Genomic DNA, 15,708 nt, shown 5'->3' with positions numbered 1-15,708 from the left:
CTGGTTACTAAAATCATTTTAGGTAAGTGGTTTCAGTGTGATATAGTACCCTCTGCAAACTTAGTAGGTAGACGAACTCTCCAAGAGCAAGACAGTGGATGGATCTGGTAATTCTTCATAGGTGAAGAGCCTCTAGTGGAATTTCAAAACAAAACAAAAAACAAAACCAAAGAAGCAATATTTTTGAAGTCGCTTCGAAACATTAGGATGCAAATGATGATGAAAATTACTTCTTAGAAAAGCATTTCAGTGGAAAAATGTTTAAAGTTACTTAAGAATCTGTAACCAACAGTGATATCTTTGGAAATGAGGGTTTTTACTTCTTTGGTTCACTAACAAAGGAAAGTCTCCTACCCTATTTGCTATGACTTACAAGCGCTTGGCTGCTAACTGAAAGGTTGGTGGTTCAAACCCGCCCAGTGGATTAATGGGAGAAAGGGCTGGTGATGTGTTCCTGTAAACATTACCCTATAGGCAAGTTCTACTCTGTCACTTGGGGTTGCTATGAGTCAAAATCTACTTGATGGCACCTAACAACAACTGGAAAAATGGGGTCTGGCATAGAGAAAGACCTTTTTTTGATGGGAAGAAATACCACTGCAAATGAATAGACACTGGGTTAAATACAGTTACTTGCACATATTATGAACATTATGCTTTTAGAAGCACTATGAGAAAGTTACTGAAGCATGCTAACCCACTGTCGTTGAGTCGATTTCTGACTCATAGTGACCCTATAGGACAGAGTAGAACTGCCCCATAAAGTTTCCAAGGAGTGACTAAAGCACGTTAAATCTGAGTTATTTAGACAAAATTTTGAGTTAACTCCATTTCCCTTTTCTGAAACTTGAAATTTGGGAAGCGATGAAGTAATAGTAAGCTTACAAGATAACCAAGTTATGTTGGTTTTTCATAGCGTAATGTAAAATTCATACTAATTTCAAAAATCCACTGATAACAGGGACAGAAGTTTTCACTATATATCATGATTTGAAATGGAGGGAATCCAATATTACATCAAGTAAAATTTTAAAATAGGTTCATGCCTTATTTATGGATGCTGCATACTGGGGAAGAAATGGCTTCTGTTTTGTTAAGTTACTGTGTGTCAGCTACTTTATATGTGCTATGTCTAATTTTTTAAACAACACTAGTAGATAAGAACACCACTTTAAACAACAAGGCTCAGAAAGGTTAAATGACTAAAGTCCCACAGCTAAAAATGAGGTGGGATTGAAAAATCAGATGTCTCCTTAAACTGTTTCCATTCTGCCTTGGCAGTATTCCCTAGAAATACGGAGCATGAGTGGATCCAATATGTCCAAACAGAGAGCCCCAGACTTGCCCCGAAGCAGTGATTTCAGAGACAAAGGATGAAGCCTGGTAGACACACCTGGTTGATGTTTTGTTATCTTCTACTAGCAGGGATTCTTAGTGTGGTCCTCAGAGCAGCAGAATCAGCATCACCTGGTGGGAACTTCTTAGAACTGCTCAATTTTGAGCCTCAATCCAGATCTTCTGAGCCAGAATCTAGAGAATGGGACCAATCGCTTAAAGTCTTCCAGGTGATTCTGATACTAAGGTTTGAAAACACTGATTTAAACCAACAAGGTTATCCTATGTCCTACAAGGTGAACTATTTCTCTTTAAACTCCTAGAACCTTCTCAGAATCTGTTTCTAGAACTTTTAAAGAACTGCCCCCCTTGAGGACAAGGATGACATCTGCATTGTTCACTGCAGCACTTTTCATAATGCTTGGTCCTGTATTAACAGCTACTTAAACAACTACTATTGAGTGAATGAATATTTTAGTAAGACCTAATACGCCAAACCACTCTAATCTAGAGAATTTTCTTCCCTAAAAAAAACTTCATCAGAACATGATTTAATATTAATAGAAACAGCAAAAGGAGTTGTGGAGATCAGTGGTATTCAAATTCCAGCTTGGTAGTTTTACAGTTGTAGAGCCTTAAGCAATTAACTATATCCTGCAGCACTCAGGCTTCCTCTTCTGTTAAAAGCCGACAGCTGTTCTTGCAAGGTTGTAAGAATTAAGTCTGTGAATAGTCTGGTGCTGAGCCCTTCCTGTTAGGATTCTGCAAATTTCTTTTCATGTTACAGCTCTTGACCTGTCTTTGGCTCCAGACATATTAAATACCCCACTAGCTTTCGTCATGCTGTTTTATTCCATGCATTTTTCACTATTGCTCCCTTTAGCTGTAATTTACCCTCTTTCCAGCCCACCCCTCATTCTTTGATTTAATCCTTCTTAGGCATCACCACTTTCACTAGAAAGCCTGAACTCTCTTGATAACTCCTGATTTTCCCCTGAAACCCACTTCTCCTAGTCTTCCTCCTCTGAGCATATGGCAACTTCTTTCTTTGTGTTGCCCAAACTAAAACCTTGCAATCATCCCTGACTTTATCACATCCTCCACTGCTACCACTATTATTCAAGTCACCATCCTCCCTCACCTGGACTACTGTAGTAGTTTCCTAACCAGGCTTTCTACCTACAGTTCAGTGTGTTCACACTAGAAGCCAAAGTGATCCTATTTGAAGAAAGAGCATGTCACTTCTCAGCTTAAAACCCTCCAATGGCTTCACAACTCATTCATGTATTCAACAAATATTTATTGCATATCTACTATGTACCAGCTACTGAGAGGCAACAAACAAATATGCAGTATGTTATAAATGCTATGGAGAAAAATAAAGCAAAGTTAGTAGGGAAAGTATAGGTAGGTGTGGGATTGGTGGTGGTGATTTTAAATAGGGTAATGAGGGAAGGCCTCTTTGATAAGCTGACTTTTGAGCAAGAGCTGAATGAAGTAAGGGAGAGAGCCATTCAAATATCCAAGGGGGAAAATATGCCAGGCAGAACAGCAAGAGCAAAGGCTCTGAGGCAGGGGCCCACGTAGCAAGTTCAAGGAACAAACAGCAAGGGACCAATAGTGACTGACTGGAGTGAAAAAATAATAGTTACTATTGAGTCAATTCTGACTCATGGTGACACTGGAGTGAGGGGCTGAGAACAGCAGGAAAGGAAGTCGGGTACAACATAAAAGTCGAAGTCTATAGAATGGACTACAAGGCCATTACATGTGCACTGTTTGATACTGTAACCACTAGCCACATGTGGCTATTTAAATTTAATTAAAATTTAAATAAAATACAAAATTCAGTTCCTCAGTTGTACTAGCCACATTACAAGTACTTAATAGCCATATGTGGTTGATGGACATATTGGACAGCACAGACATAGAACATTTTCATCATCTCAGAAAGTACTTTTAGACAGGTCTGCTCTCTATCAGTGGTTCTCAACTGAGGGTGATTTTTGCCCCCCAGGGTCATATGGTAATGCCTGGAGATATTTTTGGTCGCCACAACCTGGGATAAGGTGGGCTACTGGCATCTAGTGGGTAGAGGCCAGGGAGACTTAAACATCCTATGATACATAGGACATACCCCCATCGCAAAGAATTATCCAGCCCAAAATGTCAATAGTGCTGTGGCTGAGTAACCCAAGTCTACATCAGTTCTGACTGCAACTTTAATCTCATTGCTTATTGTCTCCTCTTTGCTTAAGCTGCTTCAGCCACATTGGCCTCTTTCCTCAGGACCTCTTCTGCTTCTGTTTCCTAGAACACACTCCTCTGGTTCATTCTGTCCTATTCATCAGATCTTTACTTCAGTGTCACCAGAGAAGCCTGTATAAAATGGCAACATCCTCTCCATTCCCTCCTCTTGATTTATTTTTCTCCATAGCATCTTCTGGCATAGTATATATTTTCTTGTTTATTGTCTGTTTTCTCCTACTAAAATGCAAACTCAAAAGGGCTTAGTCTTTTTATGACCCCCCAGCACAAAGAATAGTGCCTAGCAAATAGTAGGTGCTCAATAAATATATATATATTTTAATGAAGGAATAAATGAATGAAAGACAAAGTTGGGCTTGTCTTCCATGTGGTCCCACACCAGCATATATGAGTACTTACCATTATCTTCGAGCCCTGGTAGCACAATGGTTAAGCGCTGGGCTGCTACCTGAAATGTCTGTGGTTCAACCCATCAGCCACTCCTTGCGAGAAAGACCTGGCAGTCCGCTCTTGTAAAGATTACAGCCTAGGACACCCTATGGGGCAGCTCTACTATGCACTATAGGGTCACTATGAGTCGAAATTGACCTGACATCACCGAATAACACCACCACCATTATTTTGTCATCTGTTTACTTGCAATACTCCCAAATCTCCATAAAGGAGGGTCTGTGCCATTTCTCCAAATCTTCAATACCTAGCTTAGTACCAAAACCCATGACTCATGGCAACTCTGTATGACAGAGTAGAACTGCCACATGTTTCTCCCGCAGAGTGGCTGGCGGGGTCTGAGCCACCAGTGCTTCTGTAGCATAGGAGGCACCCGTTAACGCTTAATGAAGAACTGGTATCCGTTAAGTAAATGGTACACCAAACGACATCCACTGCCAAGTTAACCATGTTTTCAATCTTATGACTGATAATTAGCTGTGATATTAAAAAAAAAATGTTAAATTTCTCCATCTGGATCTGCAGATGTGTGTATTTCTGCTACTAAATGGAAATAACCCGATTAAATGCTAACAAATCTATAACACACCTGAAAACTTTTGGAAGTCTGATTCCGCATGCGGGCTCAGTCCAGCAGAGCATGACTATCTCCCTCTCATGAACGTGGGTTGGCTGTCATACTATTAGCAATAGTAACGGCTAATATTTATTGAGCACCTTCTAGGCGCTAGGTAGTATTCTACAGCTCCCCCCGCCCCCCGCAAACTATCCTGAGGTAAGTCTCTACTGGATCCATTTCGAGATAAGAAATTGAGGAACAAAAAGGTTAAGGAGCTTGCCCGCTGTCACAGTTAGTAAACAGCGTTGTAAAAGCTTGGCAATCTAGCCTCCGGAGTTTCCAAACTTAAACTGCTCGCGATACTAACTATCCCAAGGTAAAGCCGGCGAGGATCGAGGCAACATCAGATCCAGCGTGTCTGAGAGGAACGCCTGTTTCAGGCGGGCAGGCGTGACATAAGCTATGTGGTTTTTTTTTTGTCTTTTTTTTTTTACTTTTAATAGTGTAATGTCGAACAGAACCAAATTATTTTAACACTGAATAGAGTATCAAATCACAGCTCCCTGAACTCAGAAGCGGCCGCAGAAGACGCTTAAGCGCTACCGGGGGCCGGGCTCGCGGACGAAAGGAACCCGCCTCCATTGGTCCGCCCCGCGGCATCACGGGAGCTCGCCGTAGACTGGTACTGCCGCCCCCTTTCCACGCACCTGCACCTGCACTCCGCAGAACTCCAAGGCGCTCTTTTGGAGGACTTCTGAGGAGATCAGGGATTCACTTTCTGCAGCCAATTCCCTTGCGGAAGATCAATGTTCTCTGTAGAAACGCTGCGCTTCCCCAGAGTGAGAAAGGTGGGACTCCGCTCTGTCAGGGCCAGGCGGGACAGCCCGGAACGGCAAGTCAGAGCACCGTGTTCCATGAGTGACCTCATTGGCGATCACTTCCGCTCCGGAGTCTGGAATACCGGAGGCTCTTTGGAGGCGAACATCAAGAAAGGCACTTCCTGTGTCTGTTGCCAAGGCGCCGCCCTGGTGGGCCGGAGCGGCGATATTATTGGCGTCGTCCTCTCCCCCCTTCCTGGGGGTCGAGATGTCGGGGCTCAGCCAGCCAGAGATGGAGGGCTGTCGTAATCTGCTCGGCCTTTTGGACAACGACGAGATCATGGCCCTGTGCGACACCATCACCAACCGCCTGGTGCAGCCTGAGGACCGCCAAGGTAAGGGTGGACCCTTCTCCCCTAGGACGGCTGTCCCTCCCAGGACCCCCCAAAGATTCCAGGTTGCGGGAGACTGGGGTTGGGGGTGGGATTTAGGGTCTGTGCTTGCGAGGTCTCGCCCCTAGCTTGTCGCCGAATGCGCTCGAGGTCTTCGAGAATCTCCGCACTGCCTCTGCCCCTGGCCCTAGGACCTGGTAGCCTGCTCTGGCGGGCCGTGGCCCCTGGGAGTGGGCTGGAACTGACGACGCGTTGCTTCCAAGTTTTATCCTTTGAATTTTATGGGCAAACGCTGTTGTTTCGAGGATTTAGATTACGTGAATAGTAATTTTTGAAAATTTCCAGGGAACCAGGGGATTTTCCTTTTTCAGTTTGGATCAGCTGAGGAGTGTCAGCTGCTGCTCAGGCGTCTTGTTCTTCAAAGCTTGGGGGAAGGATATTATAAATACTTTTTATCAGTCTCCTAGGCAAAACAACCAGTACAATGAAAAGAGCAAGCAGTTTGAGTCCATGTCTCCTTTGGATCTAAAAATTTTCTGAGATTATTTTGTGTACTAAGAATACATTACTTTCAGAGCCAAACATACATCCCAGTAGGCCAGAGACCGGAAGTTATTAATATTGTAACTAACCCGTTGCCGTCGAGTCGATTCCGTAGCGACCCTAGGACAGAGTAGAACCGCCCCATGGGGTTACCAGGGAGCAACTGGTATATTCGAACTGCGACCTTTTGGTTAGGAGCCGAGCTCTTAACCACTGCGCCGCCAATTTGAACTAGTCCGAATATAAGTGTGATGAGCGACTTAAGCGTGTGTTTCCTTTTGTATATCACGTGGCTAGTTTAACTTTGCTGAATTTTACTTTAAAATGTGAAAATTCCAGACCTCATATATTAGCACATAAGTACCTTCAAAAGATTCTGCCTTTTAAAATTATTTCTCTGCTTTTAAGTTGGAGTTACATTTTTGCTATTTAAGAAAAATCATTCATTTGAAACTTTGAACTAAAGAATTTAGACTGCAAATAGTAGATTAATGTAGTTCTTCAGCTTTTGTATATTTTACATGCTAATCACCTAACAATCTTGATGAGTGTGAATTTAAAATTGTAACACAAAAATGAAAGATATAGTTGATCTAAATGTAAATTAAACAAAAAAAAACTTCCCAGTATTAAAAATGTTTAAATGACTTGAAGAGGTATTACTCAGAAAGGAAAAAATAACCAATAAACACATGAAAAAATACTTAATGTCTTTTGAAAGCAGTGAAGAGGAATGGAAAAACACAAGGTGTCTTTTCTGTGTATCGGATTGGCAAAAAAAGTAGAAGTATGAACTTCAGGTGTTGGTGATTAGGGGAAGCAACTTTTTGACAACTGCTGGAGAAATGTAAATTATATCTACCACATTGGAAAGCAATTTTTAAATCTTTTTTTTCTCCTAGAGTTGAAGATTTGCTTAGCTAGGCATATACCCTAGAGCTGGGCTTTGTAAGTTTGAATGTGCCTATGACTCTGAGGATCATGTTAAAGTGCAGATTCTAATTCAGTAGTTCTGGGATGAGAGCAGACACTTTGCATTTCTAACCAGCTCCCAGGTAATGCTCATGCTGCTTGCCCCTATGTGCACTGGGAGACATGTATGAGAATGTTCAAAGGAATGGTGTCTGTAATAGGACACAATGCACAGAAGTCCTTTAACAGAAGAATAGATAAATACTTTCTGGTATAGTCAAATAACAAACTATTGTACAGCACTGAAAATGAATTAACTAAAGCTAAATACATTGACATAGTGAATCTGAGAAACAACACTCAGTGAAAAGTTGATTACAGAAGTTGACTAAGTGAAAAGTTGATTATATGTTGATGCATTCAATTTATAAAACATTCAAAACATACCAAACTAAACAAAAATGTTTAGGGATTCATACTTGTGTTGTGCAACTATAAAGAAAAGCCAGTGACTGATAAAAACATTTAAGATAGTAGCAACCTGTGAGGTGGATGAGAAGGGGGAGAACACAGAGAGGAGTGGACCAGGGCCTCAGCATACTAGTAATTTCCTGTGTCTTAAGTTCTTAAAGTAAGCTGTGGGTATATGGAGTTCGTTTTATTGTCATTCTGTATATCTCACACATGTTAAAAATAGTCTTTGACTTGTGTTTAATACATGACTTTTAAAAATTAGAGGGAGAATGCTAACCCTGATTCTGCCACTTTCTACAAGTGTGATTATTGACATGTCAGCTCAAGGTTTTTTTATCTTTAGAGTGAGTAGATTGGATTAAAAAATATTCTTGCACACCTAAAATACTGTAAGTTTGTCAGTTTTTAGGGGTTGTGTATGAATTTGGAATTTAGGTCCTGTTCGCTGTATTAGACAAAAAATATTTTTTCTGGCTCAATTTTTTTTTTTTTTTTTTAAACACACAGTAGTTTAAAAGAAAATGCTAAAATTTCACCATCTCTATCAGAAGTGAAAGAGGGAATTAGGGAAGTTTAAAGTAGGAAGGAATAAAAAACTTTCTATTTTTGAAAAATGATAATTACCTCATGCAAAAGCAATAATTCCGTAATAAGGGTTTATAAATATTATATGCTGACCTTGGAAAAATTTACAAGTGACTCATGATTTTCTGTTAATCTTTGCAATTTCCTTTTTAGATGCCATTCGTGCAATATTAGTCTACAGTCAAAGTGTAGAAGAACTTCTGAAGCGTAAAAAAGTCCACCGAGAAATAATATTTAAGTACTTGGCAACACAGGGGGTGGTTATACCTCCAGCTACTGAAAAACATAATCTTATTCAGCATGCAAAAGATTACTGGAATAAACAATCACAACTGAAATTGAAAGAAGCACCAAAGCCAGTTACAAAGAGAGAAGACATCCAACTCTTTCAAAAAGTAAAGTACATCCTATAGTTAGCCATTGTTCTCTCTGAAACGCTTCAGATAATCCTAAATCTTGTGGGACGTGGTTAATAATATTTTATTGGAATTTTATAACTTAAGCTTTATGTCATTTCCTTTGTGTTCTTCTAAAGAATGAAAAAACAGTAAAGCAAAATCTTTCTTATATTTAGTAATGTATGTAAAATATTCTACTGATTTGTAAAGGTTGTTGTTGTTGTTGTTAGATGCCATCGAGTCAGTTCCGACTCATAGCGACCCCAGATACAACAGAATGAAACACTGCCCAGTTCTGGGCCATCATCAAAATCGTTGTTATGCTTAAGCCCATTGTTCCAGCCACTGTGTCAGTCCATCTCGTTGAGGGTCTTCCTCTTTTTTGCTTACCGTGTACTTTGCTTTATACAGTATTCTACTGATTTCTAATTTTTTTTTTTATCCCCAACAAATGAGGAATAATGGAATTTTTTTTAAGAGTAGATAAACTGCAAGATAAGTTTAATTTTGACTCTAAATTTGTTGTAATTATTTTTTTCACTTTAAAAGAATGCTATTTTAAACCCTTACTAATTTTTAAAACTTCCTTTGGTATTGCAAATATTCTCTGAGTAAAAACCATGAAGAATTTATACAGTTGATTCTTTATTAACTAGAAAAAATGCTCTTATAGTAATTTCCTCTGCTTGACCTTGGCTATTCCTGTTTGTTTGTATCTCCACTGAATTTGAACGTTGATTGAATTAACCACTCTATAATTTGTAGATTTTTTTAACTAAAAAAAAACAAAAACCGCACAGTTTAAATTAATAAGGTTTTAGAATGAGAGAACTTTGCTTTCACAGTAGGAAAACATCTTAAAAGGGCCTCTGCCATAAGGCTTGTTGTGAAGATAGACAGAAATAGCCCTGGAAGTGCCAAGCAATCAGGTACTAAGCTCTGGAATACACAGATGAATAAGATCCAGCCTTATCAGATATATTTTTGTAGTAACATTTCCTTTGTAAAAGGAGAAATAATATAAAATTAATCCCAATCATAGAGAATAACCCATTTCAAACACATTAGAAGTGTCTGTTTAAAGACAGTGAGAATGCTTATTTATTATCATCAGCTTTATTGAGGTATAATTTATCTGCAATAAACTGCATCCGTTCATAGTGTACCATTTGATGAGTTTTAACGGATATATGCATCTTTGAAATTGCTGCCACAGTCAACAGAAGATTATTATATCATTATTGTCCATTTGTTCAAGCTCATATTTTAAGAGGCTTTTTTAAACCTTGCTTTCTAAGCTGAATTTTCAGCTTAGTAGCTTTGCAAGCTTTGGAAGTTTGCAAGCTATTTTTCTCCTTTCTGAAAAAAGCAATGTTACTATGCATGATGGGTTCAGTGAGTTCACATGTAGTTTCAGTTTCGTCTGCTGTAATCAGTATATTAAAATTGAGCCCTGACACATGCTTAGTAGAAAAATGGATGTAAAAGTTGACCTTGGTTTTGTTTTATATTTATTTTATTTATTTTAACCAGCAGGAGAAAGAAGATAAAAAAACTGAAAAGGTTGATTTTCGTCGATTAGGGGAAGAGTTCTGTCACTGGTTCTTTGGGCTTCTTAATTCTCAGAATCCTTTTCTGGGACCACCTCAAGACGAATGGGGACCACAGCACTTCTGGCATGATGTCAAGCTTAAGTTTTATTACAACACATTAGAACAAAATGTGATAGACTACCATGGAGCAGAAATCGTGAGCCTTCGTTTGCTGTCATTAGTGAAAGAAGAATTTCTTTTTCTTAGCCCCAACCTAGATTCCCATGGACTGAAATGTGCTTCTTCTCCCCATGGGCTAGTTATGGTTGGAGTTGCCGGGACTGTCCACAGAGGGAACACTTGTTTGGGCATTTTTGAACAGATTTTTGGACTCATCCGCTGCCCGTTTGTGGAAAATACTTGGAAGATCAAATTTATCAACCTGAGAATTGTTGGAGAGAGTGCCCTTGCTCCTGGAGCATTACAAAAACCAACTATTACATTTGAGCCGAGTGATCTAGAAGCCTTTTATAATGTAATCTCTTTATGTGGTACCAACGAAGTACGGCTTAATGGAAAGCAGACAATGGAGTGTGGAACTGGAGACCAAGCTTTATGTGCTGGAAATGAAGCATTGTTGAACAAAAGAGAACTGAGTTTACCTCTAAAGCACTGAGTATCATATGTCATCATAAAAAATCTTCAGTACTGAAACCCTTCCAAATACTGCGTCAGTAATGTCTAATTGATTTCAGATGTGAGGTTTGACATATTTTTTAGTTGAAATACCTTTCTTGACTACAAATTAACCTGTGAATACTTGCCTCTGTCTATATGAGTTGTAGCACATGTTCTGAGAGCATAATGCAGTTCATCAGATAAATCCCACTGTAGATGTTATAGCTAATGATGTGCCTTAGAAACCAGGTAATGCTTTCATTTTACTTAGTGAATATTCTATTGTCTGTGCTTTTCAAGTGACAAAGGATTAATAGTGTTCAGGGCTTCACCTCTTAAGTTTCTCATTTACTTTTATCTAAATCTAGATAATTAGATATTTTACAAATGCATCACACTACAGTACTGTTTAAAGAAAGATTAACTATTTTAGAGATGTTTAATGTAAACTCAGAATTCTTATTTTAGGAAACTTGAAAGACATGACGTTCTTAATGCAAAACATCCAATAATTTAGCAGTTGGAGAAAAATTTACTTGTTTAAATATTTGAGAAACATTTTTCAAAGTTACCTGGTGTAATTCAAGCTTAGTATCTTTTATGATCTAACATTTTCTGAACTGTTTTGGGCAATGGTAAATACTGTTCCCAAAACAAACCTTATTCTTACTAGGTCTCAATTAACAGTTTTTATAGAGCATTTATATTAGCATCTTGTACAAAAAAAACATACCGTTGAAATTTTTAAAAAGGAGTGTCTGATTCATAAGTTTTAAATAAACTACTATTCTTCCTCTTGGTTAATCTTGGAAGAAGTGACAAAAAACCTACAGATTTATAATGTGTGCATACATACATGCATGTATATATACATCTACATCATAAATTAGAATTATTAGGAGTTTTTCACTTCTAATTTGTGTTACTATGTTTGAGTTATAAGGCTGAGTTGTCAGATTAATTTCGTAATTGCTTAAAGTTCAAAATCCTTATCACCCAGCAACTGGATTTAGTTTGCAATTTTGATTTATAAAGGTGCCATTTGGAAAAAAAAATTCAGCTGGAAAATTGTGATAATGTATTGTGCGTGTTAAGTTGTACCTTTAACTCTGTTCGTGATCATCTAGGGTGATTGATATATCAATGTTGGACACAGGAGGAAAAAACTCATCTTTTTTTTTTTTTTTTTAATTCCATGCATCTTATGAGCAGTGCAAGTTGATTTGTCCTAAAATAAGAACTTAATAAAGGAGGGAAATGCCTTTTGCCTGCTGTAAGAATAGTGTATCGTTTAGATTTAATTTCAGTTGCCTTACTCTTGGATAATAAAGTTTTAGGCAGTTAACCAAAATAAAGCTAATTTTACTGCTTGTTACACTATCAGTGTGACATAATTAGGTATAAAGAAAACAGCAATTCAGGTTAGTAGTCCACCTTGACTCATCCTGTAGCTCTGCTCAGATTGTGAAAGAATGAGTAACTAAAGCCGAAGTATGTTTTTCTTCCTTAAGCTTGAAGTACCCATTATAAAATGCAATAGATAAATATCCTAAGTAAAGGATAAAATAAAAAACCATTCTCTTTTGTTTTCTTCGTGCTATTGATGTCAACTGCTGCATAAATATTACTGCATATGCTGTGGATGGGCTGGGATTGCTTCTAGTTATCTTCGTTATTGAATTTTTGTATTTGTATAAATAAGACCCAACTAAGACTGTAATTTCTGCATGTAGTTTTAATCACCCTTAAAAATTTGAAAGCTTCCTGATAGACCAGGCTTAAAGGATTGGGACTGTTTTATGTGAATCCCCACAGCAGGATATACAGTAGGACTTAATGTTTGAATGAATGGGTGAATGAGTGAATGAATAGAAGAAACTTACATAGAGTGGAAAAGACTTTTCTGCCTCTAGATCTTTATTTGGTTTTTCTGATCAGTGGTGGGTTTTGTTCACCTAATTTGTTTGAATTTCTTATGTGAATTTTTTAAACCCTGAAATAACTTAGATTTGAGAGGAGAACTACACTAAACTTAAAAGCCTAGGTCAGATCAAGTTGTATTTGAGTGCCCTAAGTCCACCAGGGGCTCCTTGGAAGCTCTGTGGTGCAATTCCACTCTGTCCTATAGGGTCGCTGTGAGTGGGAACCGACTCAACAGCAATGGGTTTGGTTTTTTTTTGGTTTAAGACTACTTAGGAGCCATGGTGGTGCAGTGGTTAAGAGCTCACCTGCTAACCCAAAGGTCAGCAGTTCAAATCCACCAGCTGCTCCTTGGAAACCCTATGGGGCAGTTCCACTCTGTCCTATAGGGTTGCTATGAGTCAGAACCCACTTGACGGTATCTAACAACAACAACAAAGACTACCTAGGAGCCCTGGTGGCGCAGTGGTTAAGCACTGTGCTGCTAACTGAAAGGTTGACGATTCGAACCCATTAGCAGCTCCGCGGGAGAAAAGACCTGGTGGTCTGCTCCCGTAAAGATTACAGTCTACTCTGTCATATAGGGTTGCTATGAGTCAGAATTGACTCGATGGCACACAACAACAAAGACTTAACAGCAAATACTGTGTTGTTGTTATTGTCAGGTGCCGTCGAGTTAGTTCCGACTCATAGTGACCCTGTACCACAGAAAGAAACACTGCCTGGTCCTGCATAATACTCACAATCATTGTTAGGCTTGAGCCCATTGTTGTAGCCACTGTCAATCCATCTCGTTGAAGGTCTTCCTCTTTTTCATTGACCCTCTACTTTACCAAGCATGATGTCCTCTCTAAGACTGATTCCTCCTGACAACATGTCCAAAGTATATGAGACGTAGTCTCGCTATCCTTGCTTCTAAGGAGCATTTGGGTTGTACTTCTTCCAAGACAGATGCTACAGAATGTGAATATAGGATATGAAGAAATCCTACTCTGAGGAACAAGACCTGAAGGAATTGAAGTTCATTCATGAACCTTGAAGCTTGACCAGGCCTTTGAGAAGGGCCAAACGCACACTTAGTGCGGTGCAAGGATTGAGCTCTACTTTTACTACCACCTCATTAGTCAGTGTTAAGCAATGGCAGGGATCCAGCTTTACATCTCTTTCTTGGTTATACTCAGCTGGTATTTGCAAAGTTTGTGGAGTGCAGTGGTATACAATCCTCTACATTCATAGTAATGGGAGCACCTGGATTTTATTTATTGTAGGCTAATTTCCGTAGCCTAAAGAAGGGTATACATCATTAAGTATCCTTTTTTGTTGAAAAGATCTTAAATAGTCAAATGGGGATATTAACATTTAGAATGCCAAAAAACATTTTTTTGTTTCATGTGTCTTATTGACTTTAAATACCAAACTATAGGAAAAAAACCATCCCTAATTTATTGAGTCAGCTTGCAAATGGCAAACACAGATAGGGCAGGGAAATGTTCCTGGAGTTTTAGAAAGGTAACTTTTTTTATGCTAAATGAAACCTAATTGCCTAGAAATTAATTTTAGGAAACTGTAATAACACTACAAAAGGATTTAAAGAATGGGGATTTATAAAAGATTTAAAAGTGGTAATCAGAAAAATTTTACTTTAACAAAATGACTCTTATGACTAAGATCACAAAAATGAATGAAACCATACCTTAATATTTTCATTATCTCCGTTTTCATGAGTTTAGATACTGTTTTGTTCACTGGTTCTTAATTTGAGTTTGGGGTGGAGGAGGTCATAGACCTTTGGCAAATAGATGAAAGCTGTATTCTTTCTCCCCAGGAAGAAAATACATTTTTCATATAGCGTTACAATTTTTGCATGCTTCAAGTTCATGAACTTCCCTAAAGCACACCTATGAGTCCTGTAGAGATCCTTATACTCCATGTTAAAATTAAAAAACACTGCCGTAGTAATGTTTTCCCCAGGCTACTCCTCTGCTATGTTAAAAATACATATATATACACATACGCATACATACATATATGCATACATATTTGGAAAAATTTATGGCATTGTCAGAGTCCCTAAGCTAGGGGACTAAAGCTTTCTTACAAATGAAAGAAATGGTCTCTTCAGAAAATCTTACTAGTTTATGATAATTGTTACTTGTAAATTTTGTTTCTCAAAAGATGCTGGATATGAAGATAAAACCTACAGAAACAGTGCTGTGGAATGCAGACATCAATTCAGACTTAATTTTGTTTTGACAAGAACAATGAATATGCTTTGGAGAAAGATAAAAATGTGAAAAGAAAAAAATATAAAAAATATTCCTAAGATCTTTATTTTAAAACTTTATCCAGAAAAGATGTTTCCTTATTTGGTAATGATTGTGTATTACTAATTTATTTTGCTGAAGGATTTTAAAAGTATGAGCATTTCTTCTGCAGGGCCTATATGTGATCTTCCCACTTTAACTACCCCCAGGCCCCCCAGCCCCACCCTGGTTATAACCTTTGTACATGCCCAGTTTGGATGCAGATAGCACAGCTGTTGTAGTGAAGAAAAACAAGACTTTCTTGGATCTGTTTTCTCTTTAAGTTCATTTGGCACACATTTATTGAACATCTATTATTTGTAAGCACAAGATAAAAGAATACATCAGTAGGCTATTTACCTGGTGGCGCAGCAGTTAAGAGCTCGGCTGCTAACGGAAAGGTTGGCTGTTCGAACCCACCAGCAGCTTCAAAGGGAGAAAAGACCTGATGATCTGCTCCCATAAAGATTACAGCCAAGGAAATCTTATGGGGCAGTTTTACTCTGTCCTGTAGGGTCACTATGAATCAGAATTGACTCAG

At 38.5% G+C, this 15,708-nt stretch overlaps 1 protein-coding gene across 2 annotated transcripts; it reads left to right on the top strand.

Annotated features, from left to right (window-relative positions):
• Nucleotides 1–5,287: 5,287 nt before the first annotated feature.
• CUNH3orf38 (chromosome unknown C3orf38 homolog) lies at nucleotides 5,288–12,529 on the top strand. Of its 2 annotated transcripts, none has more exons than XM_023726634.1 (3): nucleotides 5,288–5,825; nucleotides 8,490–8,731; nucleotides 10,271–12,529. In XM_023726634.1, exons 1-3 carry the CDS (start codon nucleotides 5,699–5,701, stop codon nucleotides 10,940–10,942), a joined length of 1,041 nt encoding a protein of 346 aa, XP_023582402.1. In that variant the 5' UTR covers nucleotides 5,288–5,698; the 3' UTR covers nucleotides 10,943–12,529. The 2 variants fall into 2 exon arrangements, with proteins under 2 accessions (XP_023582402.1, XP_004371431.1); XM_004371374.2 differs by having other exon boundaries at nucleotides 5,289–5,825; nucleotides 10,268–12,529.
• Nucleotides 12,530–15,708: the final 3,179 nt, after the last annotated feature.

Source organism: Trichechus manatus, unplaced genomic scaffold, assembly GCF_000243295.1.
Source record: "Trichechus manatus latirostris isolate Lorelei unplaced genomic scaffold, TriManLat1.0 scaffold00012, whole genome shotgun sequence".
In the NCBI taxonomy this organism is placed as follows: domain Eukaryota; kingdom Metazoa; phylum Chordata; class Mammalia; order Sirenia; family Trichechidae; genus Trichechus; species Trichechus manatus.
The sequence above is the reverse complement of the archived record's forward strand: the minus strand, read 5'-3'. Positions and strand labels throughout refer to the sequence as shown.